This window comes from Aotus nancymaae, unplaced genomic scaffold, assembly GCF_030222135.1.
Source record: "Aotus nancymaae isolate 86718 unplaced genomic scaffold, 86718_ANA_hifiasm-v0.15.2.pri h1tg000004l, whole genome shotgun sequence".
Lineage (NCBI taxonomy): Eukaryota > Metazoa > Chordata > Mammalia > Primates > Aotidae > Aotus > Aotus nancymaae.
In genome coordinates, this window is record NW_026988415.1 from 46,094,375 (window position 1) to 46,121,283 (window position 26,909).

General features: G+C 38.3%; 2 protein-coding genes and 1 non-coding gene across 7 annotated transcripts in view; 2 read left to right on the forward strand and 1 right to left on the reverse strand.

Annotated features, from left to right (window-relative positions):
* Positions 1–872, forward strand: part of NOX1 (NADPH oxidase 1) — a 35,751-nt gene extending 34,879 nt beyond the window's left edge. For all 3 annotated transcript variants that reach the window (XM_012464056.3, XM_012464055.3, XM_012464057.3), the window contains one exon: positions 141–872. In XM_012464056.3, coding sequence (XP_012319479.2) covers positions 141–267 — 127 coding nt within the window. In that variant the 3' untranslated portion in view covers positions 268–872. The remainder of the gene's footprint in view (positions 1–140) is intronic.
* On the reverse strand, positions 662–26,909 carry CSTF2 (cleavage stimulation factor subunit 2). Of its 3 annotated transcripts, XM_012464052.3 has the most exons (16): positions 26,826–26,905; positions 25,688–25,766; positions 25,179–25,348; positions 24,177–24,313; positions 23,589–23,708; positions 23,337–23,474; positions 20,839–20,962; positions 16,575–16,637; positions 13,560–13,619; positions 13,291–13,377; positions 12,771–12,912; positions 11,525–11,700; positions 10,968–11,260; positions 6,690–6,800; positions 5,802–5,927; positions 662–3,493 (listed from the first exon to the last, which is right to left on the reverse strand). In XM_012464052.3, the coding sequence occupies exons 1-15, from the start codon at positions 26,881–26,883 to the stop codon at positions 5,805–5,807; spliced, it is 1,881 nt and encodes a 626-aa protein (XP_012319475.1). In that variant the 5' UTR covers positions 26,884–26,905; the 3' UTR covers positions 662–3,493; positions 5,802–5,804. The 3 variants fall into 3 exon arrangements, with proteins under 3 accessions (XP_012319475.1, XP_012319476.1, XP_012319477.1); XM_012464053.3 differs by lacking the exon at positions 13,291–13,377 and having other exon boundaries at positions 26,826–26,909; XM_012464054.3 differs by lacking the exons at positions 13,291–13,377; positions 13,560–13,619 and having other exon boundaries at positions 26,826–26,909.
* On the forward strand, positions 24,851–24,983 carry LOC135269380 (small nucleolar RNA SNORA9). The gene has a single exon (XR_010337669.1). It is a non-coding gene; the product is annotated as a small nucleolar RNA SNORA9 (small nucleolar RNA).

Below are 26,909 nucleotides of genomic sequence, written 5' to 3' on the forward strand. Positions count from 1 at the left end.
TAAAAAATTACCATGAAGAATGTGGGAGTTAACAACCAAATTTTTATTCAAGGTTCTTCGAAGTAGTAGAGGCCTAACAGGCAGTTTCTCCGTTCTGTCATTGTTGCATTCTAGCCCTTACTATTGTTCTGTTCCTACAGGTCTGTAGTGGGAGTGTTCTTATGTGGCCCTCAGACTTTGGCAAAGAGCCTGCGCAAATGCTGTCACCGATATTCCAGTCTAGATCCTAGGAAGGTTCAGTTCTACTTCAACAAAGAAAATTTTTGAATTATAGGTATAAGGATGGTAGTCTGCATTGTCTCTCCTTTGTATCTTCAATAACTTACTTGGTCTGGTCAGGTTTGAGCAGTCACTTTAAGAATGTGCCTCTCAGTCCTTGACTCCTTGGCATTCTTTTTTTTGACTGCATTCAACTTTGTTACTTAAGCTTCAGCAACTTAAAAACTTCTGAAGTTCTTAAAGCCCATGGATCCTTTCTTGGGAAAATAGCTGTACTTCTGGACAGCCATGACTATAGCAAGGCTTGATAGCAGAGCTTTGGTGGTTGAGAGTTATACAATCAATCCCAGGTGATTTTATCAATTCCAAATGTTACTATCTCCTGAATTTTGGTTTGTAATCTCTTGCCCCTCCCGCCCCCACAGAAGATTTCTAAGTAGTGTGACTTTTTAAATAAAAATTTATTGAATAATTAATGATAAAACATAACAATAAACATAAATAATAAACAAAATTACCAAGAACCCCTTCCCCATATAACACCAACAGTGTACATTTTTACTGTTACTTTCGATATGGTATTATCCAGTGTGAACAGCAATTTATTCTTATTTTTGCTTGTCAAAAAATAAAGGATTTTCTTCTTTGCTTGATGAATGAGTCTTTTGTTACCTCTTTTTGGGTTCTCCATTTGGAAAAGAAAATCTAGAAAGTATGCTATTGTAATTGAAATTGTATTATAATTGCAAGTCAGTTACATTATCATCTTGTATTACTCTGTTAAAAGCAATTGTGAAAACCTGAACTCCATGTTAGGATGACCTATTTAGTCAAGAAGAGCTCTTTATCATTGTTTTTATTAAGGGAGTTTATTAATGTCAACTTTAAAAAATAACAATTTATAATTTTAATAGATTTTTGTGGACTCCTACCTATTCGCCAAAGAATCATTCAGCTATGACATAATCAAAATGCCTTCTTTCTCTATCAGAATGCTATTTATTTCTCCCATCTACCCAAACTTGGCCTACAAGGACCACACTGGCTCTGGGATGTTAGTAGTCACAGTGAATCACTAGGAGAGAAGCTCAGGGCTCTTAAGAGAGAAACCTCACACTTCATTGTGCCCAGACAATTCAACTCATTATAGATTTATAAGAATGGTTCCACTGAATTAGCATTATATTATCTATTTTTTCTACCATTAAGTGACCAAGAATGAACAAATGGTTGTTTCTAATATTTTAGGAACCTCTATTGCTTGAGGGATAAAACTGTTTTTTGTTTTTTTTTTGTCACTAGTCTGAGCACAATAAAGGTAGGTCATGAACTCATGGTAGCTGATTGTGTTTCATCTATTACAACAGTAAAAAAATACTGATGGGTGTTTATGTAGGGAGGGATACCTCTGCTGTTGCCAATTGGTTCACCCAGATTTCAGCTATTTAATTCAGGTTTACTAAGGCATTCGGAAAATGATAGTTTCATCTTCAATGACCTCGATTTGGAATCTTAGTGTTCCTTGAAACTTCTAAGTTCCTAACAAGAAAGGTGTCACTCTTGGCCTCCATGTCTAAATATATTGACACACTCACTTCAAGATACAACTACTGCCAAAATCAACATTCTAAGTCTTGAATATTTATGGAAGTAGGCATAAATTCATGATTTATTATGTTCATAATGAAAATAATAAATCCTATGCATAACCAACATCCAAGTTGAACTGGGGATGAGCAGGATACACAGGAAGCTCCTCACCTGCTTCGAGTAAGTTTTTCTTGTGATGTTGTAATATGAAATACCTTAATCAGCAAATTTCTTATAAATATTTATATATCAGAGTAGAAAATCCCTCGATTTCATTGTCACTCATAAAGTTGATTATCTTTGCATTCTTTTGCTTGACATGTAAGCAATATGCTATTACATTCTCTAAGCCTATGACAGGCTTTTAATTCACCTGACCATAATCCTAACCCAGGGGATAGGATTCCAAGAATATAAATTGGCTCAAAAGTAGTTCCAGTAGAACTTTACTGATTATTAAGGCAACTCTTAACCTCTTGAGGTTGGCCTGATGGAGAGAAACCATGTTCCTCCTTAATGCCACTACGAGAGAGAGTATATGAGTGAGAGAAAGAGTGAGAGACAGTGTGTGTGTGTGTGAGAGAGAGAGAGAGAGAGAGAGAGATAGAGAGAGAGAGAGAGAATGAATATTAGGCAAGAAGACCCACAGGTTAGAGCGAATGGCACTAATTATGTGCCTATCTGCAAGGAAGCAAGCAGGAGCAGACCTAATGGGCAATCTGACTGTGCTCTACATTTGGTCCACTTAAAATAACTGAGAGGAATGTAAAAGTTTTAGGGTTTTCTATGTTTTAAGTTCCCAGAGTAAATTTAGTTACAGGGTAGGGCTGCAGGTTAGGGATTGCCTGGAAGATAGGATGAAATGTTTTTTGTTCATTTGATTTGTTTTTATTTCATCTTGAACATGTGAAAACTCAGTGGCTTTTTAAACTTTCAAAGTTGACTACCTAGACTGATAAATTTAAGAACACACAAGTAAATGTCAACAGTCTCTTGTGTTGCTGACACACTCAAACCAGTGCTAAAACAATTTTTGTCTTAACTGTGAATTATACATGTTCAGACCTGCTATTGAAACAAATGCATTTTGATATTTGGATTTTTCTAAACTAAACACATGGCTGTGCTAGGCTCTGTGTTCTGTTAGCCTTCTGACCATTTTATAGCTCTAAGCATGTGCTATTTTCTCCCAAAAGACTCAGAAGACCTAGAAAGTTTTCAGAGGGCAAAGCCTTATAAGAATTCTTACTGGAAGCAAACTAAACAAAAACCAAGTTCCAGAAAACATTGCTTCTGAGAAATTCTCAAAAATCATCAAGAAGAATAAATGGTTAACTTAAAGTAAAAACAAAACTATGGCAATATGTTAAAGTACAATACTGCAGTAAGGGGAGAAACACATCTAAGGTTTCACCCTTAGTGTTCAGCTTTTTAAAAGCAAAAAGGTCATGTATATCAATTTGCAGTGTACTAAAATTGTGTTTAAAGTTTATTTCAAGTCACAGAAAATATACAAACTAAGACAATAAAATGAAGTGATTTTGTTCTGAGAGAAGGTGATGGGAGTCCTCCACCTGGCACTGATTTGAGTCATTCAAGGGTTAGGATGCAGGTCATCTTTTTCAATATTTCAACAAAATTATAGAATAAATTTCCAGATTTCTTGCCAGGTATTTTTGAAAACCTGTAGGAAAAAGTTAGGAGAAAGCCATTAGAAGTGAAGAACAAGCTCTCTTCAGAAAAAACATCAGGAAAAAAATAAAAAGGCTAGGGGAGGGAGGACAGGCATACAATCAAATCACAGATTTCCAAGGTGTCTGTCTCCTGAGTCCTGCCTCCTCAAAGCAATCATCCCTTGCAGCAGGGTTTCTCAAACTCAGCACTATTGACATTTTGGGCTGGAGCACTAATTGCTATTGGGAAGTCGGTGACAGGGACCATCCTGTGCATTATGGGATGTTTCAGTGGCCTCTACCCACTGAATGCCAGTAGCATGCCATACTCCTTAAAATTGTGATGACCAAAAATGTCTCGGGACATTGCCTAATGTCCCCTAGGGAACAAAACTGCCCCTGTTTGAGAACCATTCATCTCTAATGATAATAGTATAGAAGCCTGTCAGTGATGGCAGAGATGAATCACAACTAGCTAGGGATAGGATGGAGGGAAAGCCAACACGTCAGCCATAGTACGCACAAACACCAGTAGACACACAGTAAAATCTTGCCCACATAAAAGTGCATAAAACCACATATACATACATACAAACTATGGTAGGTTTTTAAAAATGGTGAAAACTGAGTTTGTAGTCAAGTTAACAGTGATGTGCCAATGTCAATTTCTTGGTTTTGTACTATGCTGGGTGAAGGGTACATGAGACTACTTGTACTATTTTTCCAACTTTCCTTGAGTCTATAATTATTTAAAAATAAAAGGTAAAAAAATTTACAAAAATCTTGCCCTGTGGTTAATATGCAAGGCCTTAAATTAAACATCTTATAAGCAAGAATATAATGAAAGAACTTTCAGAAACATTTCTACCTCCACTATCCAGAAACAGTAAACAGTAATTTTCTCATGTTGTAGGAAATGCCTTTTCTTGCATAAGTAAATTAGTAAAAGAGAAATATTTTTTATCTATTCCTCTGAATATAATAGGTAGTCTATACTTTTACTAAAAAAAATAGAATATGCAGGGTTTGTGGAATAAAACATTAAGGTACCAAAAGTCTACAGAGCCCTCCATCTATGATAGCTTCTCATTAATTCATTTAAAGTCTAAATACAGATATGATGCATAGTTGCAGTTTAAAGATATTACAAATATCGATTAAAATGATTTATTAAGAGTGGTAATTATTAATAGTATGAGTTCACTATTACATAACATAAGGATAGGAATTATAATATGGATGGGGTAAAAAGTAGAAATTTAAATTGTGATGTCCTACCTGATAGTTGGACAATGTGAATTTTAAACTGCTTTTAGAAAAAAGAATTGTTTATAAAATACAAAATGCTGGGGATTTTTTTTTTAAAAAGAAACACTGATACATGTATATGTAATCAAGTTGTCACATGATTATTTATGAGGCAGGTTACTTGGATCCTTTTTGAGACAGGGTCTCACTCTGTTACTCAGGCTGGAGTGCAGTGGCATCATCATGGCTCACTATAGGCTTGACCTCCTGGACTCGAGCAATCCTCCCACCTCAGCCTCACAAGTAGCTGAAACTATAGGCACATCTCACCATGCCTGGCTAATTTTCCAAAAAATTTTGTAACGATGGGGTCTCACTATGTTGCTTAGGCTGGTCTTGAACTCCTGGGCTCAAGCAATCCTTCCACCTAAGCCTGCCAAAGCTGAGATTACAGGGGTAAGCCACTGTGCCCGGTCCCTGGAGTCTTTCTGCCTAAATAATGAGCAAGAAAAATAAGGGTAGCAGGGTACAGCAATCTCTAAAATACATAGAAAGTGATGGTGATGGTGGACATTTACTACCTTAAATTACGTGCTGTAATAGTTCAACATCAAAATATTCACTATAAAACACAGGAAACAAAATATTTGTACATTTAATTGAAATGCTTTGTATGTTTTCCATTTTGACAGGACAGTTTGGAATAAGATAATATAACTGATTGTAGAAGGATACACACCAAACTATATTTAGAGGTTTTGTCTGGGGAATGAGATTGAGGAAACAGGGCTTTTTATTTCATTTTCTACCTTTCTATGTATCATTACTTTTGTTAAACTGATCATACATTACCTTTGTCATTAGGAAAGACTGTAAGCAATTCAACAACTGTACAAATATTCTATAGCCTTACTCTATCCCTATAGAAGCTGACCTACTGAAGAGTAAAGAAGACTCTAGCTAAGTGGTTTGAGGGCCTGTGGGAGAACAATCTTGTTGGTTAAGGTTAAAAGTATATACCCAGAATAGACAAGGAGCTAGTCCTATTCAGATGGGATTAAGTTTGCTCACCTATCAAGGTGCTCCAGTGGATTTCTGTATTTGTTCCTTTAAAATCAGGATACTCTGCCTTTGCTCAGGAGGCAACATGGCAATCTGGTCTGCAGTCAGTTGTAGAACCTGCATAATCAAAGCAGCCTGTGCAGAAGAAAAAAAAGGTAGTAAGTTTTTATGATGACAGCTAAAAAAACAAAACAAAAAACCCACCACTAGCTTCTGTCCAAAAAGCTACTGTAGTGGGATATGAAGCAAAATGGAAAAAGGAAGAACATTTCACACAGAAAACAAACAACAGGCAAGGAAAAAAAAAAGGCTGGTGAGAAAAAGTACAAAGAAAAGAACAAGTATAAATTAAAATACCTAAGGTTAGACGATTCAAAACAGACAACTTCATGAACTCAAAGCTCCTGGAGACTAAGATGGTATCTGTGAGCCCTGGAAACCCTTCAGGTTTTAATCCTGTTTTAGAAGTCTCTCTTTTTCACAAATTTTAGCCTTTCCATCAGACATAAGTTCCCCAGAATAGTCAAATATAAAAACAGAAAGATATAATCATGGGGAATCTACTGCTGTTTTTAGGGATAAAGTAGAAAGGGAAGGAAAAAGGGTGTGGGTTTTCTGGTCTATCTGGCCTGAAGAAAAACCTGCTATTGGCAGATGAGTCTGAAATATATAATAAGCTACCATTTACATCCACTTAAGAACTTTACATCCATTAGAAACTTTAGGACCAGACTCACAAATTTTCAGGTAACAAGATCATAAAAGAGTTCTAAGTTAGAATAAACATCACCTCCAAAGGGACTGTGAAGACCCAGGATCACCACATGGTAACTGTGAAAAGAGGAATCAAAAAGGCTAGAATTGTGCATAAGGAGGCAGTCAGACAGTGTTGCTTACCTTCTCATGATCCTGTGGAGTGACCTGGTTCTGCCCAGGACTAAAGCCACCAGGCTGGCTTCCACCCTGTATATTCGCTCCTTGCATGCCTGTTCCCTGCATGACTGGGACCTATGTGCACAAAGAGAAAAGAGAGATTTTTGGCATTTTTAATGTATAGGTAACCTGAATTCAGTAATAATGTGAAAACTTATGATCTCTATACAGATATGAGTAAGAAAAGTAAATCAATGACTCTGAAGATCATTTCTATGGTTAGCAATAGCAGAAGGCAGGGTTTAGCCAGAGATCAACTAGCAAGTTTGATATATTTGCTTACAACAGCTCCAGCATCATCAACAAATATCACACAGCACAACTGGATACCACTGAATTAATGAAAATTCAGCCAAATAAGCACAGGGAAAACTGACAGCACCCTGGAAACACAAATGAAAGCATATAGAGTCTAGAGAAAATGTATGCTGGTCTACCGGGGAAGTTACATTCACAGGGCCACCCCCTACCCTAGTTCAATCAGACACAGGTAGTTTGTCCCAAAGGGCCCTATCCCATAAGTGAGACAGAGTTGTTCATAATGTCAGAGAAGCAGAAAGGCAATGGGAAGGATTCTGGGAAAAGACTGGTATTAGCCCAACATTTGCTGTTTATAGCTTTCCATAGAGAACATATGGCAAGACGCTCTCTGCGAAATGCAGACCAAGAAATATGAGTGTCTTGAGTGAAAGAACAAAGTACAGTAATATCATACTTATTGGTATTTAAGATCTTCAATGAGTTTGACCCTTTGCAAGACTACCAGAACCCAAGGAAAAGATCTCTTGAGTACCAAGTGTAACTGTTAGAATGTCCCTATACAAGCATTACGTTCACACTCAGGCATTCACCCAGGGCTTAGGTACTCTCTTAATAAACACATATTGTTAACAAACTTGTTACCTGCTTACCCAGCAGATTAGAAGCAGCAAAACATAAAAGAAATATGGATAAACAACTGTTAGCAGCAGATACCACTTCAGCAATATGAAGAGCCAGGTGACAGCCTGACAGTGAAGGAGACCAGAAACCAAACAGGAGATAACTATGTTTTATATTACAGCATAGACAATAATGAATCTATTTAATGATGACCTTGGGTAGTCAAAAGTGATTAAACTATTTTTTTGTATCTTGTTTAAGAAGAAAGGAAATATCAAAAACATCTTATAGGCCGGGCGCGGTGGCTCAAGCCTGTAATCCCAGCACTTTGGGAGGCCGAGGCGGGTGGATCACGAGGTCAAGAGATCGAGACCATCCTGGTCAACATGGTGAAACCCCGTCTCTACTAATACAAAAAATTAGCTGGGCATGGTGGCGCGTGCCTGTAATCCCAGCTACTCAGGAGGCTGAGGCAGGAGAATTGCCTGAACCCAGGAGGCGGAGGTTGCGGTGAGCCGAGATCGCGCCATTGCACTCCAGCCTGGGTAACGAGCGAAACTCCGTCTCAAAAAAAAAAAAAAAAAAAAACTTATAATTTTTCATTAAAAAAGTTAGAAAACTTGGTAGAATAGTTTCATTATCTGGAATATTCACTTATATGCATTAACTCATTTCCCAAAGACACTGGATAGATAAAACACGAGTACTGATTTGTACAGACTGCTAGAATACTATCACTGTTCTGTTTGTTATCAATACTGAATCCAGAGACAAGTTTCCAGAGACCAGAGACCAGTCTGAACATTAATGAGCTATTATGGATCTGAAACACCTATGAGTATAATCATTTAAAAAAAATTTTTTATTTCCATAGGTTATTGGGGAACAGGTGGTGTTTGGTTACATGAGTTTATAGCAGCACAATTTGCAATTGAGTATAATCTTTTTGAAGCTTTAATTTAAGGTATTGTAATTGTTATCTAACCACTTAATAATGGGCATTTTAAATTTCTAGGTATGCTTGTTCTAGGCAGATAAGTACTAGCAAGAGCGACCATACATCTTGGTTTCCCTAAGACAGTCCCAGTTTCTGCTTTTGCCTCCAAGTAAAGTAACAGCACTTTCTTTCATGTTCTCCTTTAGATGATAAATTATATAATCATCTGAGTAATAATAAGCCTTTTGCCCACAAGTTTCTAACTAGGTGGACTAGAGTTAATTTTAAAATCTAATTTAAAAGTATGAATTAAGGACATGTTGTTAAGGAAAAAAAAAAAGGTACAGAACCGCGAAAGGGGAAAAATAAGAATATATATTTGTATTTTCTGGAAAGTGACATTAAAAATCTAATAAAAGTGATTCTTTACAGGAGCTAGGGGGCCACAGGGGAGACAGGCACAGGAGAGGAAGCAAGGTTAAGATGTGGTCTCACTATGTTTTGTAGGCTGGCCTCCAACTCTTGGGCTCTACTGATCCCTCCTGCCTCAGCCTCCAGAGTAGCTGGGACTACAGGATTCTACCCTGGCTTTTTTTTTTTTTTTTTAAGATGGGAGTCTAATATGTTGCTCAGGCTAGAGTGCAGTGGCTAGTCACAGATGCGAACAGAAAGCACTACAGCCTCAAGCTCCTGGGCTCAAATGATCTTCCTGTCCCAGCCTCCAGAGTGCTGGGACTACAGGTGCATGGCACCACACTTGGCTTGAAGTTAAGTTCTTTATATATCTTTTATAGATGAACAAATGTATATATTTATGTTAATATATTAATTTAAACTTTTTTTCAAGGTTTGAAGATAAAATATGTATTTTCTCTTGCCTCAGATCTAATTGGCTTTATGGAATTTACTAATCAAAACGATATACACCTAGTATTAGGGTAATAAATTCAAGCACTAGCAGAGAGAAAGGAGCAAAATATTATCCAGAAATGTTCTTCCAACCCTCACTTGCACTGTCTTTCACCACAGAACTACTAGTAAAATTACATAAGCGCATTTTGTAGTTATTTGTTTGTTATCTGTCTCCCTAACTAGAACGTAAGCCCACGGGGAAAGGAGCTTTGTTCTGTTCACACTGCAATATCCCCAGTACCTAGATCTATGTTTGGTACATAGTAGGTGCTCAATAAATATTTGCTGAATGACAGAATGAATGCATACAAACCATTTCTGTTACCATTTCTGTACCGACCATCGCGGGTACAATAAGAATGAAGGCCCATGAACACTTCAAACACAACAGAGAACAGTTTTATTCTACACATACCAAAAAAACCTCTATTTGTATTTCATATTAAAGAGGAGGGGGCAGACACATATCCACACATACAAATGTGCAGATAACAGGACAGAGTAGTGGAGTGGAAAAAGTAGCAGGTTCCGTTCCCGGCTCTGCCACTTTTTAGTTATGTGAATTTGGTCAAGTCACCTGAATTCTTGGGCCTTAATTTCCAAACCTATAAACTGAGGGAATTAGATGATTGCTATGTTCCATTCCAGCTCTACCATTATCTTTCTCTCTCTCATAAACACACACATGGGTAGGAAGACACATAAACAAATAGAAGAGAGAAGCACACAGAGGAAGGGGGAAAAAGGAAGGTAGAGCAGCTAGAGGGAAGTGAAGGTACCAGTGTACAAAAACTCAGGGAAGAAACACACGTACCACCTCTCCACAACCAAGTGGAGATGAAGAGGGAGGCGATAACAATCACAGACCAGCATATACACACAGGCAGAGAGAGCCAAATAAAAGGCGACAAGACTTCAATTCCACACCTTTTAAGGTGATCATTAATAAACTGCCTTTCATATTCCACTGTTGACTTAGGCTATGTGATGACAGTAAATTAACACAGGTGTCTGCAAACCTAAGATTATCTAAATGGCCACTAACAGCTCTTCATATAATCTAACCCAGTGACTCCCAGTCAGGGCTCACATTAGAATCATTTGGGGGAGGTTTTTCAAACTATCCATGCTCAGATCCTACTGATAAGAGATTCTGAGTTATACCTGGGATGAGATCTGGGCAAGTATATTTTGAAAAAAACTATGTACATGATGTTGGTTTGTACCCCTAATGAAGACTACTTTCTAACCCCTAAATTTTCAGGGGCTCTTCTCTGAATGAATAGCTACTTATTGTGGGATAAAGTTGTTTTTTTTTTTGAACTACAATCCTGATAGCCAGAAAATCACCACTGTAAGGGACAGAGGAGCTACAGGGAGATCCGAGTCTTCTCTCTATTACAAGCTGAGAAACAGCCCAAGTCAGAAGGCAGTAATAATTCAGGCTCAATAAGCAATTCCTGAATAGATCAAGATTTCACTTGGATGCCAGAAGTCAGTGTTACACGTACCTGTCTGGATCCCTGGGGGACAACCGCCCCCATGTTAATTGGACTGGGACCCTGCATTCCACTAGGTATAGGTCCTCTAGGGCCAGGCACTGGGCCTCTGGTATCCATGCCTCTGGCCTCCATCCCTCGGACTTCCATCGCACGGGCCTCCATCGCTCGGGCCTCCATTGCACGAGCTTCCATTGCACGGGCCTCCATTGCACGGGCCTCCAATCCTCTGGCATCTAACCCTCTTGCCTCCATGGCTCGGGCTTCCATCCCTCGTGTATCTATTCCTCGGGGATCCCTTCCACCTAAAAGAAAATTATAAGAAAACCATTGTGTAGCTACTTGCATGTACTGCAAGAATGATGATCAATCCAAGAAAGATAGAAATCTAGTCACATTTGCCCCCTCAGCTATTAATATATGAGACTATTATCTCCTCCCAAGTTTCTCAGATTTGTGGATAAACCTTAAAGATGCTTGCAAACCTACTGCTCCAGCATTCTTTATCCCAGATTAGAGTGTAAGACAGCAGGGTTCATTATCACATTTGCAATGTGGTCTCTGCTTACCTCTGCCATCCAAGGGTGGACCCCTCTGATCTAACATGGGTCCTCTTGGTTCTGCCATTAGAGGTCTGGGCTCAGGTAATGGCCCTGCCCTCAGCTCATGTGGGGGTGGTCCTCGGCTCTCATGGCCAGGAACATGGTGCATGGGTGGACCCTGATGAGGTGGTCCCAAGTAACCTCTGGAGATGGAGAAAAACATTATATTTTAAAATAGAACAAGGAAAACAACAAAGTATCAACCAGAAGATCAGTAAGTCAACATCCAACAAAGAACTGACATAAACAGTCTATGAATACTAACAAGAAAATAACACCAAATAGATGGAAGAAAAGCTACAGAGATATAAATCCATGTATTCTAGAATTTTGTATCTGGTTCATAATTAGGGAGGAATCAATGAATATTCATTATATGTATGAGTTTGCAGAACAATGCATAAGAATATGAGCTCTGGATTCAGATGGTATGGGTTCAAATCTCGGTTCTATCACTTATTAGCTGTGTAATATTGGACATATTTAACTTTTGCACACATCAGTTTCATCAGTAAAATGGGACTAATAATGGTATCCATCTCACAGGGTCTTGAAGATTTAATAAGATGGTAAGTAAAGTACTCAGAGCAGAGTCAGAGGCATGATTCCCCATTAATGTCAATTATTATTATTGTTATTATATTTATTTATTTATTTTTGAGACAGAGTTTCACTCTTGTCGCCCAGGCTGGAGTGCAGTGGCATGATCTCAGCTTACTGCAACCTCCGCCTATTCAAGTGATTCTCCTGTCTCAGCCTCCTGAGTAGCTGGAATTACAGGAGTGCGCTACCACACCTGGCTAATTTTTCTATTTTTAGTAGAGACGGGATTTTGCCACATTGACCACGCAGGTCTCGAACTCTTGACCTTAGGTGATCCACCCGCCTTGGCCCCCCAAAGTACTGGGATTACAGGCATGAGCCACCACACTCAGCCTATTACTGCTATTATTAATATTTCCACTACCACAAATTTCCCTGTTCAAGTATGTATACTAAAATTTCCAATTTCTGAAAATACAGTAGCTCGAAATGACATACTCAACTACATAGTTCTGCCTTAGGAGAAGTGCTTAGCCTTGGACAGTGGCCACGAATATTTACCTATCTTCTGAAGTAGGCAAACAGGTACAACTGGTACAGAAAGACTGTTCTCAGGGAAGGAGGGACAATTCTGATTTCTTTAACTGTTTCCTTCTATGTTAATGCTTACCTAGGCTCTACCTCTCCAGTTACAGAAAGTAAAGTGCCTCCCCGTGGATCATTCGGAGCATCTCCTAACAAGCCTCGAGGGGTTGGGACGTTGGCAGGCAAGGATCCCCGCTGCATAGCTGCTCTGGGGTCTTGCATCGGCACTGACAGGGAAACAAACAGGGAGTTACTGCTGTGAAAGACACATAAGAAAACAAGAAATGACTCTATATACCACTGACAACATAATTCAGACACCTTAGAGTGGGTGAAACCTCACCACAGCAGAATCCTCTTGCAGCTCAAGAACAGAAGCAGGGTGTAGGCAGAATCTGTGCCATGTCAGAGGTATGGATGGAATTATATAAAGAGCCAACTGGGGAGCAACCTGCCAAGGACTAGCACTGCAACCTGAAGAAACTTATGCTCCTGGTTTTCCTTCTAATCAATCTTAGTTCAAGGACCAGAGTCACAAAAGAGAGGTAGAGTCTTGGCATATGTGAACACTGCCATGGCTCTGCAAGAACCCGCTGTCTCCTTACAGACTGCTATTCCATCCAGGCCTCCTGACACCAGTAGGGAGGGAGTACAGCCTCGGACAGATGCCCATATCATCCATGTTCTCTGCCCTGTGTGAAGAGGTCAATCTTAGGCTTGTGGCCTCAACAGAAAAAAAATTAAAAAACAAAAACCCAAAAACACTACCCTTTTGGGTTCTGAACGCGAGGATGACTGCCAAGCAGCTCTTTTCCTCTCAGCGTCCCACCCTGAACACCACAAGCAAAAGGAAACCCACAGATACAATGGGTACCTTGAACTCGCTCAATTGATGCAGGCCCGGTGGGTCCCACGGGCGAGTGCTGTAGGGTTCCTAGGTAAGCAGTAAGTTCAAAAGGAGAAAGAACAGACACTTAAAATAGCTTGCACACACATGCAGAAACACATACACACAGAGACTCAGATTTACATATATAAGTTAAAAAGCCAAGAGTTCACTGGCTTGCTCCAGGCTACAAAATCTCCTTAAACTACACTATCTCCCTTGGGTCTCTGAAACAGTTCCATTTTGACCAGATAGCTTCTGAAAGGGAATCCCATGGGGCACTGGTTTGATCTAGGCAGGAATAAGCAGACGTTTCCATTTTCCCCTCTGCTACTATGTTTTCCCTTAGGTCTCCTTATGATAGCATTAGAGAAAAAAATATATATATAAAGGACAGTTTTGAATCTTCCAGTTATGCAAAGAACATAAACATAGTTTCAGAAGACAAACATGAAAGAAACTATACTGTATCTGGTAGGCAAGATTCATTCTGAAGCGGCCATAAGTGAAGTACAGCAATTCTATTTTTGTTAAGATTTTAAGGCACAAAAATTTCTGTTGTCACAAAAGTATCAAATGGGGAAATGCCATGAACGAACTTTACATGATGAAAGAGAGTATCACTCCACAAGAAGTACTGCCGCAGCAAGACTTTGATAATAAACATCATGACAACAGCAAAGACTAATGAGATGACATGAGCGCCAACACTAAACAAACATGGTGGGGGCAGCAAGAAGTATTTTCAGAAACATCTTTGTCTCCTTTCACCATTACAAATGTGCAAAAGCAGCATGGACTCCAGGAAAAGTAAGACAAACTAGGCACACATGAAAAGACTCTTGCTTCCTCTGTTGGGTACTAAAGGAAACTATAAAAGGAAGCTCATCTTACTTTGTCTCTTCATGAAGACATCCTGGAAATAGCCTCAAAACATGAGTCATTTCCCTTTGTAAATTTCTGACAGAAAGGTGAAGATTACTATAACAGAAGGAAGATGTCTTGGGCAAGTATCCATTAAAAAGCTAAAACCTGACAGATTGAATGCTGGGCCTATGACAGGTAGAAGTATGACTGAAACCCTAATACCCTCTCATTACTGCAAAAACTCTGGAGAACGTACATGATCTACTGACAGTGGTGGGGTGGGGATGGAGAGCGTACAATAGCACAAAAGCATGGGATGCTTAGAGAAAATATGAGATATTTGGCCAGGGAGTTTGTCCTGCTGTCAGACATCTAAAAGAAAAAATTATGTCACTTCAGCAACCAATCCCACTGTACAAACCACAGGCTTGTATATTAATATGTGTGTGTGTGTATTTTTTTGAGACAGAGTCTTGCTCTGTCACCCAGGCTAGAGAGCAGTGGTGTGATTATGGCTCACTGCAGCCTCAACCTGTTGGGTTCAACTGATCCTTCCACTTCAGCCTCCCAAGTAGCTGGGACCACAAGTACACACCACCATTGCCCATCTAGTTTTTGTATTTTTTATAGAGATGGGGTTTTGCCATCTTGCCCAGGCTGGTCTCAAACCTCTGAGCTCAAGCGATCCACCCACCTTGGCCTCCGAAAGTGCTGGGATTACAGGCATGAGCCACTGTGCCTGGCCAATATTTTGCTTTTTAAATGGGTTCCACTTATAGGCCATATGCTACAGAGGAAAAAACCTTAAGCTTTTCTATGCTTGCCCAAAGCAGTCTTTCCCATCATCTTTTTTTTTTTTTTTTTTTTTTGAGATGGAGTTTCTCTCTTGTTACCCAGGCTGGGCTCACCGCAACCTCTGCCTCCTGGGTTCAGGCAATTCTCCTGCCTCAGCCTCCTGAGTAGCTGGGATTACAGGCACGCGCCACCATGTCCAGCTAATTTTTTGCATTTTTAGTAGAGACGGGGTTTCACCATGTTGACCAGGATGGTCTCGATCTCTTGACCTTGTGATCCACCCGCCTCAGCCTCCCAAAGTGCTGGGATTACAGGCGTGAGCCACCGCGCCCGGCTCCCATCATCTTATTCCACAGGAAAAAGGGTAGAAAAGACTGAATAATATATTTGTAAGTTAACAGAGGCAGTGTGGAGTGACAGAAAGAGGATAGATTTTGGACTCAAAGACTTCTGAATCTTAGCTCTGCCACTTACTAGTCGAAAGAGAGAATAAGAGCATCAAATCCAGTCCAATTACTCATACATTAATATTTACTTATCCTGTCCCCTTGAGTAAGTAACTTATTCTGAGCTTCCAACCCTTTGCCTGTAAAACTAAGGTACTGCCACCTAACTCACAAGATTATTTATGAAAATTAAAGTGCTTGGCATATAGTATGCACTCAGTTCCTTCTCTTTTCTCACCATCTCTCCTCCTAACATTGTTTCCAACTCAACTACTACACTTTCTTGTCCTTCAAATTCCAGTAACATGAAGAAATAACGTGGAGATTTTGGAGCGGCAGCTACTGCTGTAGATAGCAGTACAGTCACAGCACAACAGATGTTTATAAAGTAGGCTTTAAAACCTATGATCCCCTCCCAGTTTTCTCTAGGGTTTAAATCTAGTCTTCTACATACTCAGCCACACAGTTACATGCTCATTATTAAAATTCCTTACTCAGTCAACAGATATCCATACAGGGAGAGTGAACATGTCAGTGGAATTATTAGACTATCAGGAAACAAAGGACCCACTTGCTTCATTATCAATTCTTGTAGAGCTGGGTTCTGAATCACCAGGTGGAAAGTCTAGATCAGCACTGTCCAAGAGATCTTTTTACAATGATAGAAATGTTCTGTATCTGCAATGTCCTGTGTGGTGTCCACTGGTCACATGTGGCCATTGAGTACTTGGAATGTGGCTATTGTGACTGAGGAACTAAGTTTTAAATTTTACTTAATTTTAGTTAACCTAATATTGAAATAGCCATGGGTAGTTAGTGGCTGCCGTATTAGACACTTGGATGTGGAACACTTCCAAGACCAATTCACATTAGTCAGACATTAATATTTATTTACCTTGTCCCCGTTCCATGGACACTGGTCCAGTTCCTGGCATTCCAACCTGAGTCTGCATTCCTCCTAGAAGAAAAAGGGCAGACAAGAAAAAACACCAATTAGAACAGTGGCTGAGTTTACAAATTTCTTCATTCTGCTCCACAAGCAGAAACCTACAAAGGAAGATATTCAACAATGCAATGAGATAGAAGATAGGGTGTGTTAGTATATTTACAACGTATACTTTATGTTTCAGTGACAGAATAGTGAGTTCAATAAGAATAATTAATCTCGGCTGGGCGCGGTGGCTCAAGCCTGTAATCCCAGCACTTTGGGAGGCCGAGGCGGGTGGATCACGAGGTCAAGAGATCGAGACCATCCCGGTCAACATGGTGAAACCCCGTCTCTACTAAAAATACAAAAAATTAGCTGGGCATGGTGGTGTGTGCCTGTAATCCCAGCTACTCAGGAGGCTGAGGCAGGAGAATTGCCTGAACCCAGAAGGCAGAGGTTGCGGTGAGCCGAGATCGTGCCATTGCACTCCAGCCTGGGTAACAAGAGCGAAACTCCGTCTCAAAAAAAAAGAATAATTAATCTCATTGGTTACCAAACTCTTGGCAGGAAGCTCTTTAATAATATAGGAAAACAATGTCCCTTACCCATGGACCTCCTCTCATGGGAGGCAGTACCATTTCTAGAATATTTTGTAATTGTGTGGGTATACTGTTTTGGTTGTGACAAGATTTGTGGGGCCATGGCTAGTTTTGAATGAGAAAGTGCCAGGGATACTAGATGTTCTGCAATGTGTAAGTTCCACAAAATCAAGAATTACCCTGTGTCCTGAACTTTCAAATGTCTCATGAACATTCACACAAATGAAAACTAACTTACAGTCTTCTGAACTCAAAACCTAAGTCTGTTGTATTTGTAAACACAAAGGTTCCTTGTACTCTTTATATATATATATATACACACACACACACTGAATTTTCCAGAAATGCAATTACTGAGTAAATTATGAGTACCGCATATAATAACTTTAACGTGAGATTTTACCATTTCAGAAAATCACATAGCTGATGTCAAAAGTCCTTGTGGTATTTGAGTTGCCAAAACAATATGCCTGTATCTGTTCTGCATTTTCAGTTTTTACATTCATGAAATAGGTATAAACATCTGACTATTAAATTTGTTTTCTGGTGTAGCGGTGCCTAATCACTTGCTTATTAAATTTTTGTATTACAAATTAATGTCCTTTTACTTCTTTATAATTAGGACATCATACTGATTTTTTGAAATCATGTTACATAGGTTACATCCTTTGTGCATTTCATTTCAGCAGAGCAGAGTCATTGCAAAATATCTGTTATGAAAAGGGGTCACTGTGTCTAATGGGGCTGAGAACCACTGGTCTAACAAGCTGAGGAATGATAACTACTATACAAGGAATAATCATGCACCACAAGTCCTTGTCTGGTCTTTTCCATAGAGCTGCAATTCTCTTTTCCTCAAAGGAGTAATATATGGTGTGAGTGGGGAGAAAAGACAAGCTGATCTATTATCTGTTCATTAATACTTCCCTCAAATAGCAAGTACATGTCAAATTCCCCTATTCCATTTAATATGCCAACTACCAAAGAGCTGTGAATTAAGAAGCTAAAGTACTGAGTGCTAGCCCTAACCTTACTACTAAGTAATTTTAATTCAGAATAAATGACTTGATAAAATAAATACACTCCCAGGCTTCCTCATCTGTAAAGAAAATGAGTTGTCTGAACTAGCAGCCTCAGCACCAACAGGGAATTTGTTAGAATTACAAATTCTCGGGGCCCCACCTTAACCTACTGAATTAGAGTCTGGGGGTGGGGACCAGCAGTCTTTGTTTTATAAGCCCTTCAGGTGATTCTAACACATACCAAAGTTTAACCACTAGTCAAACTGTCTCATGAACATTCATGCAAATGAAAGCTTGATCTAAATGATTTCAAAGCTTTCTTCTAGACTTAACATTCTTTCACTCTATCTAGACCAATCACCAAAACAATACAAAAATTTAGGATTTAAGGAAAGAAATGGCCGAAGGCATTGTGGGCATACTTTCTAATATTATACATTACCACATAATGGCATTTTCATTTATATGAGCTAGATTCCCAGAGTGGAAGTCTCCGGTCAAAATGTATATGAATTTTTAATGTTAGATTACTTTCTTAAAAGTCTGAAAAACTCCACATTTCCACCAGCCATATATATCATTTTTTCTACCAACATTAAGTGTGGTCTCTCTTTGAAACTTTTGCTAGTCTGATAGATTTAAGTAGTCTCACTGTTATTTAATTTGTAACCCAAACTGTAAATGACTTTGTTTTTGTTAGCAATTTGGATGTGTTCTTCTATGAAGTGCCTACTCATTTTTCTTTGCCCGTTTTTCTACTAGGTTCTTTCTTTCCCCTCTTTTCTTCACTGTCAGAGCTTTTTTTTTTTTTCCCCCAGAAATGAGGTCTCACTATGTTGCCCAGGCTGGTCTCTAACTCCTGGGCTTAAGTGATCCTCCCGCCTCAACCACCCAAAGTGCTTGGATTACAGGCATGAGCCACTGTGCTCAGCCTCAAAGAGCATTTTAACTAAAAAATCTTAGTGAGGTTTTAAGTTTTAATAACTTCCGAAGTATAAATGCTATAAACTCACAGAAATATCACTTGAAATTTTAATTATTTGAATTTCCTTTATGCTTACTTTCAACTTTTATTAATTCCCTCTTCTTGGTATCCTCTGGTTTATTGTCTTTTTAAAATTCTTTACAACTAGTACTTAGTTCCTTTATTTTTTAATATAGGCATTTAAGGATATTCATTTTCCTTTAAGCACTGGCTTCACTGTTTCCCATACTTTTTCTGTACGAAATATACATGCATTTTGTCCTTTAATTTATACATTTCTTTTTATTTCTTCTTTAATTCAAAGATTAGAGTATGTTCCTTAATTTTATAAGTAAAGTTTTTTTCAGTCGGCTTTTAATTATTTATTTCTAATCTTATTGGCTTATAAACAAAGAATATGCTCTATAAAATCTTCCTATCTTTGAATTTGTGAATTTTATGGCTAAGTACTATAAATTTTTTTTTAAACTGTTCCTTGGTTAGTGAAGGTGGGGAGTACATTCTCTAGTCAAAAGATATAAGGCTCCCTCTATATATTAAGTGAAGTTTATTGATCCTATTATTTAATTCCTCAGTGTTCTTACTTGTTTGTCCATTAGCAAAATGCTAATTGAAGTGCTAATCTAGAAACTACAAAATTAACCGGGTGTGGTGGCGCGTGCCTGTAATCCCAGCTACTCGGGAGGTCGAGGCAGGAGAACTGCTTGAACCCGGGAGGCGGAGGTTGCGGTGAGCTGAGATCATGCCACTGCCCTCCAGCCTGGGCAACAAGAGCGAAACTCCATCTCAAAAAAAAAAAAAAAAAAAAAAAAAAGAAAGATAATTTAAATCTAAGTGTAACTCTATTATAAAGTAGATACACAAAAATCCTAAGTAATCTAACCTACCCTAGAATAGATAAATTAATAAGAAGCAAGTTTGTTGCATAAAAATCTTTAAATATTGATAATACATTATGGGTTTATACAGATGTTTCATATGGGGAATCATTATTTCACTCAATCTTCTTAGTTACAACTGTTGAACAAGGAACAAGTATATGAGCAATACTCTTACTAATTGCCTATCTATACACTTTCAATAAATGTATATAGCTTTTAAATTTCTCTTTTTTTCCTTTTGTTGTTTGGTCTAATTATGTTTGTTAAAATACAATTTTATGACAGTTTAACATGATATAACACGTGACCTTGTATTTTTTTGTCTGTTTTATTAGCTTTTGAACTTAATCTAATAGTTCATTCATATTTAGCAGAATAACAATATTAGTTTTTATTCCTTCCATCTTACTCTACACTTATTATTACTTATTTTACATTGTCCCTTCCTTTTTTCCTTGTCTCTATTTTTGCTGGCTTGATTTGGTTTCCACTCATTCCATTTTCCCCCTCGTTAACTTGGAAGTTTTACTATGTTCTTTCGCTTTATTGTCCCTCTCCTTCTTCTTATAATTAGACATATAGGATTTAACATAAGAACTCTATTTCCTCTACCTAGGATATATGCTTTCTAGCTGTGTATTAATTTTACTTAAGGATCCCATTATCATATTTGGCTGTACTGAAACAGTGGCTATGACAAAACTTTAGCAAGTACTGAAATGGTGAAGACTAAATGAAACTTACCTCCAGGAGCTAAGGAACCAGGGCCAGGTCCTGTGACAGATGCTGGTAATTGCCCTGGTGCTGGAACTCCACCCTGTATAGAAGCTTGCATCAGAGGAGGTGCGCCATTGACATGCATTCCACCCTGACCAAGAAAAAAAAGAGTATGTACGTGACTCTGTGGATACTCAATATACTGTCTATGACCTTAAAAGTCCTCTTCAAATGAACAGCCCCAAATATACTACCAAACATCCTTTTTGTATAGCATGTCTTATGCAGCATTAGATTTGTCGCACACTTTGAACTCCACAGAAGCAAGCTGCAATATACATCATGAACCTGGTTATATGGAACATGGTTAAGATGGAACATATTCTCAATGTAGAGATTGACAAGTCTTATCTGTGTGGCAAGACAGCACATAGCACCTATTGTTAACTTCATGATTGGGGCCTGGCAATAATGGTTTTAAAAAAAAAAAATGCCCCAAAGCCAAGAAAGAAAAAAGGAGACTGGGACTCTTTAAAAAAAAAAAAAAAAAAAAAAAAAAAACAACTGCTGGGAGTCCACATTTTTAAAATTAATTTCTTTTTTTTAATTTAACCAATGTTTTCTCATTCCTGTCCTTAGATATAATTCTGGTTTTGGGAGAATGTAAATTTTTTTTTAATGCTACATTAAAACTCTTTGAGGGAAAGAGAATGTTATCTTTTCATCTGTGCATTCCCCAAAAAACTGAGTAGTCCCTTGAAATAGAAAGAGCTCAATAAATAAATAACAAAAGCCAAGTTATATTAAAAAAAATTGCATACATGTTTAAGGAACACAAAATTCTACAAAAGAAACGGAAGAGCTGTATAGGAAGGTAGTTAAGAGAAAACTGGCTATGAGGTCAGATAACACCAGGCTCAGAACTAGATTTGCCACTTACAATTGTGTTAAGTTTTGGACCAGCTAACCTCTCTGGGCCTTGGTTTTTTTTCTATCTCTGAAAATGTATTTATTTATTTAGAGCAGGGGTTGGCAAACTATGGCTCATGGGCCAAATCAGGCTCACCACCTGATTTTATAAATAAACTTGTATTGCAACACAACCACACACACTTGTTTACATAGTGCCTATGGCTGATTTCATATTACCATGGCAGAGTAGCTGTGGCCTGCATAACCAAAAATATTTACCATCTGATCTACAGAAACAATGTTTGCTGGCCCCTGCCCTGTATCTCTGCCAATCTGAGAGATGAAAAATGGTAGCTTATTGTAATTTCTATTTACATTATCTTATTTTGTGACATTATGTATATTAATGATAATTTATTACATTATCTTACTTTGAGGTTTAATACATTTTCATATATTTACATTTCTACTTTTGTGAACTATTTATGTCCATTTCCCATTTTTCTACTGGGTTATTGGTAATTTTCTTACTGATTTATAGGAGGCCTTTTAAAGTTTATTATGAAAAATTACAGATATACAAATCATATAGAAAATAGCCACCCAGCTTAGGAAATAAATAATAAAAATAAACCAATCTCCTGTATGGTCTTCCCCAACTGCATCCCGTGCTCTCTTCTCCTTAGCTGACCACTAAGACTCTTTTTAATGTTTTAAAATTTTATATGAATCATTACATACTCAATATATTCTTTTGCAACTCAACATATTTTGGGGATTTATGCAGATACATATATCCTACATTTCGGGAATGTGTCCACATTCACTTAGTTTCACATCCGTATGGTATTGTTTTGGAGTTATTTGTGTTGATGTCACGTATCCTAGTTCATCTTAACTACTGTATGGAATTTTGTTTTTCAAAGTCATTCATGTTGATACGTGTAGTTTATTTAATTGTTGTAGAGTATTTCACTGGATGAATGTACCACATATTCTCTCCATTCTTCCATTGATGTACATTTAGGACATTTCCAATTTTTCACTACAATATGGCAATAAACATTCCTGTGCATGACTATGGGCTCTTTATTAGTCTGTTGTCCTCACATGTGTGGCAAACACTTTTTCCCAATTTGTCACGTCTTTGATATTTATTTCTTTTTCTTTACATGGAAATTTTTTAGTTTTCAAATGTATCAATTTGTTGTAGCTTTAGGGTTTTGTGTCATGCTTTGAAAGCAAGCTTTACTTTTTTCATTGGTAAGAATGGAGATAATAAGAGTGCCAACCTCATACAGTTGCTTTGAGGATTAAATGAGATAATGCGTATGGAATAACGAAGTGCCAACCACAGTGCCAGGCATGCACATACACACAAAGTTAGCTTATAAGAAAAGGGCATACAGGAAGGATCTCTTTGTTTTACAAACTTGGAATCGAATCTATATTCATTCAGATGCCATGTGCTCTGCAACCTGGAAATTGCTTTTATGCCTGGAAATTGAAATTATCATCTCTGGTTCCTGACCATTCTTCTTTCAATATATTCTCCTAAAAAGAAAATGACATTCTAAGACTGATAAAAAAAATGTTAAGGGATAAAGCCCTACCAAAGACTGGGCCTGAGGGGCCTGAGGATTCTGCTGGTTCATTGACACATTGGATCCTGAGCCAGGCCCAGCACCATGGACTGGCTGAGGGTTGCCTGCAATCAGCGTTGGGATATTTGTCTGGCGATGCAGAATTTTCTAAAAAGTGAAAAGACAAACCTATGAGCTGTCTGTTTAACAAAGCAATCAGGTAGTTCCTATCCCACTTAAAGTTTACCCTACCATTTACATAAAAGAACCAGAAGCACTCACCAGGGCAATTTCTGGATCCACAATTCTCATCACTACCTGTGCTTGCAGCAAAGCATAAGCCAGTTGAGGGTTCTGAAGCAGCATGTTCCGTGCCTCCTGGGGACTATTCTGGACACAGAGCTGAGAAGATAAGCAGACTCAGGTTTAATACTTATGACTTAGGAACTGATAGTGATTTAGAGCCATTCCCCTCTGAGAAATGTAATATTCAAGAGGCTCTTTATTATCAGTTTTTGCATGGCACAAAAAAAAAAATCCAAAAACCTTGGTCATGGCAGGCAAGAGAAGAAAGAGGCATTTCAAATACTGTGATATGGTCATTTAGGAAAAAGGCCAAATTTTAATATCTACATCTGACATCTACGGGCCACAAAACCCAGATGGATTGTTTGGATAGCTGTGTCTCTGTACAAAAATAGAAAGCTCTTTGTACAAAATATCAAATATATTGTGTATATATAGAATATTGAAGGTGCAAGAAATGGTGGTCTACAGACAATTTCTATTTGAGCTCAGGGAACTAATTCAATTAACTCCTTGAAAACCTGATGTGATTTGCTTTATTCATAACCTAATGCCTCCTCCCACCTTCATTTGTTTCATCAGCTCAAACATCTGCTCTGGTGGAAGGCTGGCAACTGCTTTGCTAATGGACTCAGGGGCATCCTCAGGACTGATGGTCTCTCCATAAGGTGACTCAATGACAGGGGCACCAGTGCCAAGGCCTAATCAAGAAGAAAGTACAAGAAAGTTAGGGATGCAAAACAAAAAGCTAAATCATTTCAAGTATCTAATTTTCCGGGCTGCTGTAAGAACCAGCTGATAATTTTAGATTCTCCAGAGCTGAGAAATAAATGATTTGAAAGCCTCTTGTTTCTGGGGAGGAAAGTGAGAGTGTATTTTCTGTTCTCAGAGGAAAGCTGGGGATCACGATCACATGGATGGATAATGTTAACCTAAGTTAGAGAACTGGGCACACTGACTTCTTTGGACAAGTCATTACAGAAACAAAAGGTTAAAACAGAAAAACATGCTAATTTCAAAAATTCCTGGAAACATAGTGACAGAAATGACTAATGCCACAGTTAGTACTACTAATCGCTTAATAAATTTGAATTCATCTTTAAATGGAAATCAACTCCTTAGCAACGGAAAAACTTGTTTTCTTTTTTTCTGTGACAGAGTCTTGCTCTGTCGCCCAGGCTGGAGCAACTGAATTATTTCTAATGTCAATTTTACCTGTTTCTTAAAGATACACTTACTAGCAAGACTCCAGCATGCTTGGGTCTGCAGTGACCCTATGCATTCCTACAGTGCTTGCCAGAGCAGTTTTGAAATGGTTTGAGGCCTTGCCCTGCTCCATCCAGAGCAAGGGTATAGAAATTTCAGGGAATTGCTTCAAAAAAAATTTATAAAAATTTTTTTAAAAGATATATGTAATACTTGCCTAACTCAGGCACATCACGTCAGTCAAGTAATAAGCTGTGTGGCTAACCATTTCAGCATATTCTAAAACTTATCAGAAATGGAAAATCTTCACTGTTACATCTTTACTAACTCATACTGCATACAAGTTGGATTTATACTTACTCTTCAGCTCTTCTTTGTTCTTTTCACTGGCAGCATTATCTACTCGAAGTGCTCTCCCACTGAATTCTCGCCCATTCAGGTTCCGCATGGCACTAAGCGCTGTCTCTTGGTCTTGGTATTCACAGAAGCCATAACCCTTTGGTTTTCCTGTCTCTCTATCATATACCAATCTGGAGAGCAGAACCAAGTATCAGGAACAAATGTTACACACATACAGGGTTCCTGCTAACACTGCCATGCTTTAATTGGGCCCACTGTAACATAAATAACCTTATAGCTCTGACTGCCTCACAGAAATATTTTAAGAAACATTTTTAATGAAAAAAAAAACGTTTTAGGTAACGGTAAATGTCAATTGTATAGTATATACATTATATCTCAATAAAGCTGTTACAAGAATATAATGTATGTGAAAAGTCACCAGTAAAGAAAACCTGCCATTATTACCACGAGCCAAATTGGTGGTGATTTTTAAGAAGCTCCCACCATGAAGTAAAAAGGGATCTCACCTGAAACTAACAACAGGTCCAACCTCAGAAAAGATGTCCTTCAACTGCTCTTCAGTAGCTTCATAAGGAATGTTCCCCACTAAGGAAGAAAAATAAATTCTGAGTTTATAACCTAGATCTTTAGTGAGAAAATAAACAGACTATCTGTCTACTTATATCATCAAATGTGTAACAACTGGCTCAAAATAATGTTCTCCAATTCCAATTCCATTGTATTTCTTCAGACCTCTTAACAAAGGAAATACACCACTGAGACTAAATACAAAATGTGTAGATACTCCTAAATGTTAGTTCTCAGACTGATCTGACAAGTGTTAGATTTTCCTTAACTTTGGTGAAAATAAATACTTAGGCACTGGTATTTACCTAAAGTCTGCAAGTCTCATCAGTGACTACAAAATATAACAATGTTATTTAATATAATTTTAAAAACAGGTTCATATGGTATTTCCACACATACAACATTTAAGGGAGAATGGCCATGAATGCAGTGGAGGATGTTTAAAAATTATTCTAAATCACTTCGTCATGTCCCTTTCAAAAGGTTCTTTAAAACAATCACATTTAAAAAAAATAACAACTTATTTCAGCCAAAAAGATAACTCACAATAGTTTCAATACTTTTTAAAATTCCTCTGAAGAGGTCTTAATAGTTCATTCATTCATTCACTTACAATCTATCTCAGGACACCAGGTGGCCGCTACCACTACTGATAAAATGTTACAGATACAAAGCAAAGTATTAAAGTACTTAGGAGAGGGCAGGAAGTGAACACTAGGATCTATACCCTGGGCATATAGTCTGTATTCTGGGACAGAAGGTGAGAAGTAGTACTGAACAGTGAGGAGCTGTTGCCATGCACCTTCTCTTCTAGAAAATAATTAAAGCTCATGAAAGGAGAAACGCACAGAGGCTGAACGCTAGTCTAACTTCCCCAGTGATACTGCGGAAAAGCTACGAGACCTCGGCAGAATGGGAACATCTCTTTGCTCACGAGTCCACCAGGTTGGACGCCCTACAGGATAGGCAGGGAGAACTGCACGCCCGAACCACCAACGGCTACTGTAGCGATTCGTGAGATGGGAGGTGCAGAGGGGCGTCCCTCCCCGTTGTTTGGCTGCAACTAATTCCTCTCACCGAACACAGAACGTAGAGAACGATCCACCGCTGGGTCTCTTACAGTCAAACCCGCCATAGTTCTCTTGAGTCGGCTTCCGGTGC

Bases quoted from the DNA above. Each gene is read 5' to 3' on its own strand.
- CSTF2 (XM_012464052.3), bottom strand. From the start codon at position 26,883: ATGGCGGGTTTGACTGTAAGAGACCCAGCGGTGGATCGTTCTCTACGT. The intron at 24,314-25,178 runs GTAAGTATAAAT...CTTCTTGATTAG, and splicing joins GAACAAAGAAGAGCTGAAGA to GCCTTGGCACTGGTGCCCCT. The intron at 6,801-10,967 runs GTACGTGTAACA...TTGTGCACATAG, and splicing joins TCCCCCAGGGATCCAGACAG to GTCCCAGTCATGCAGGGAAC.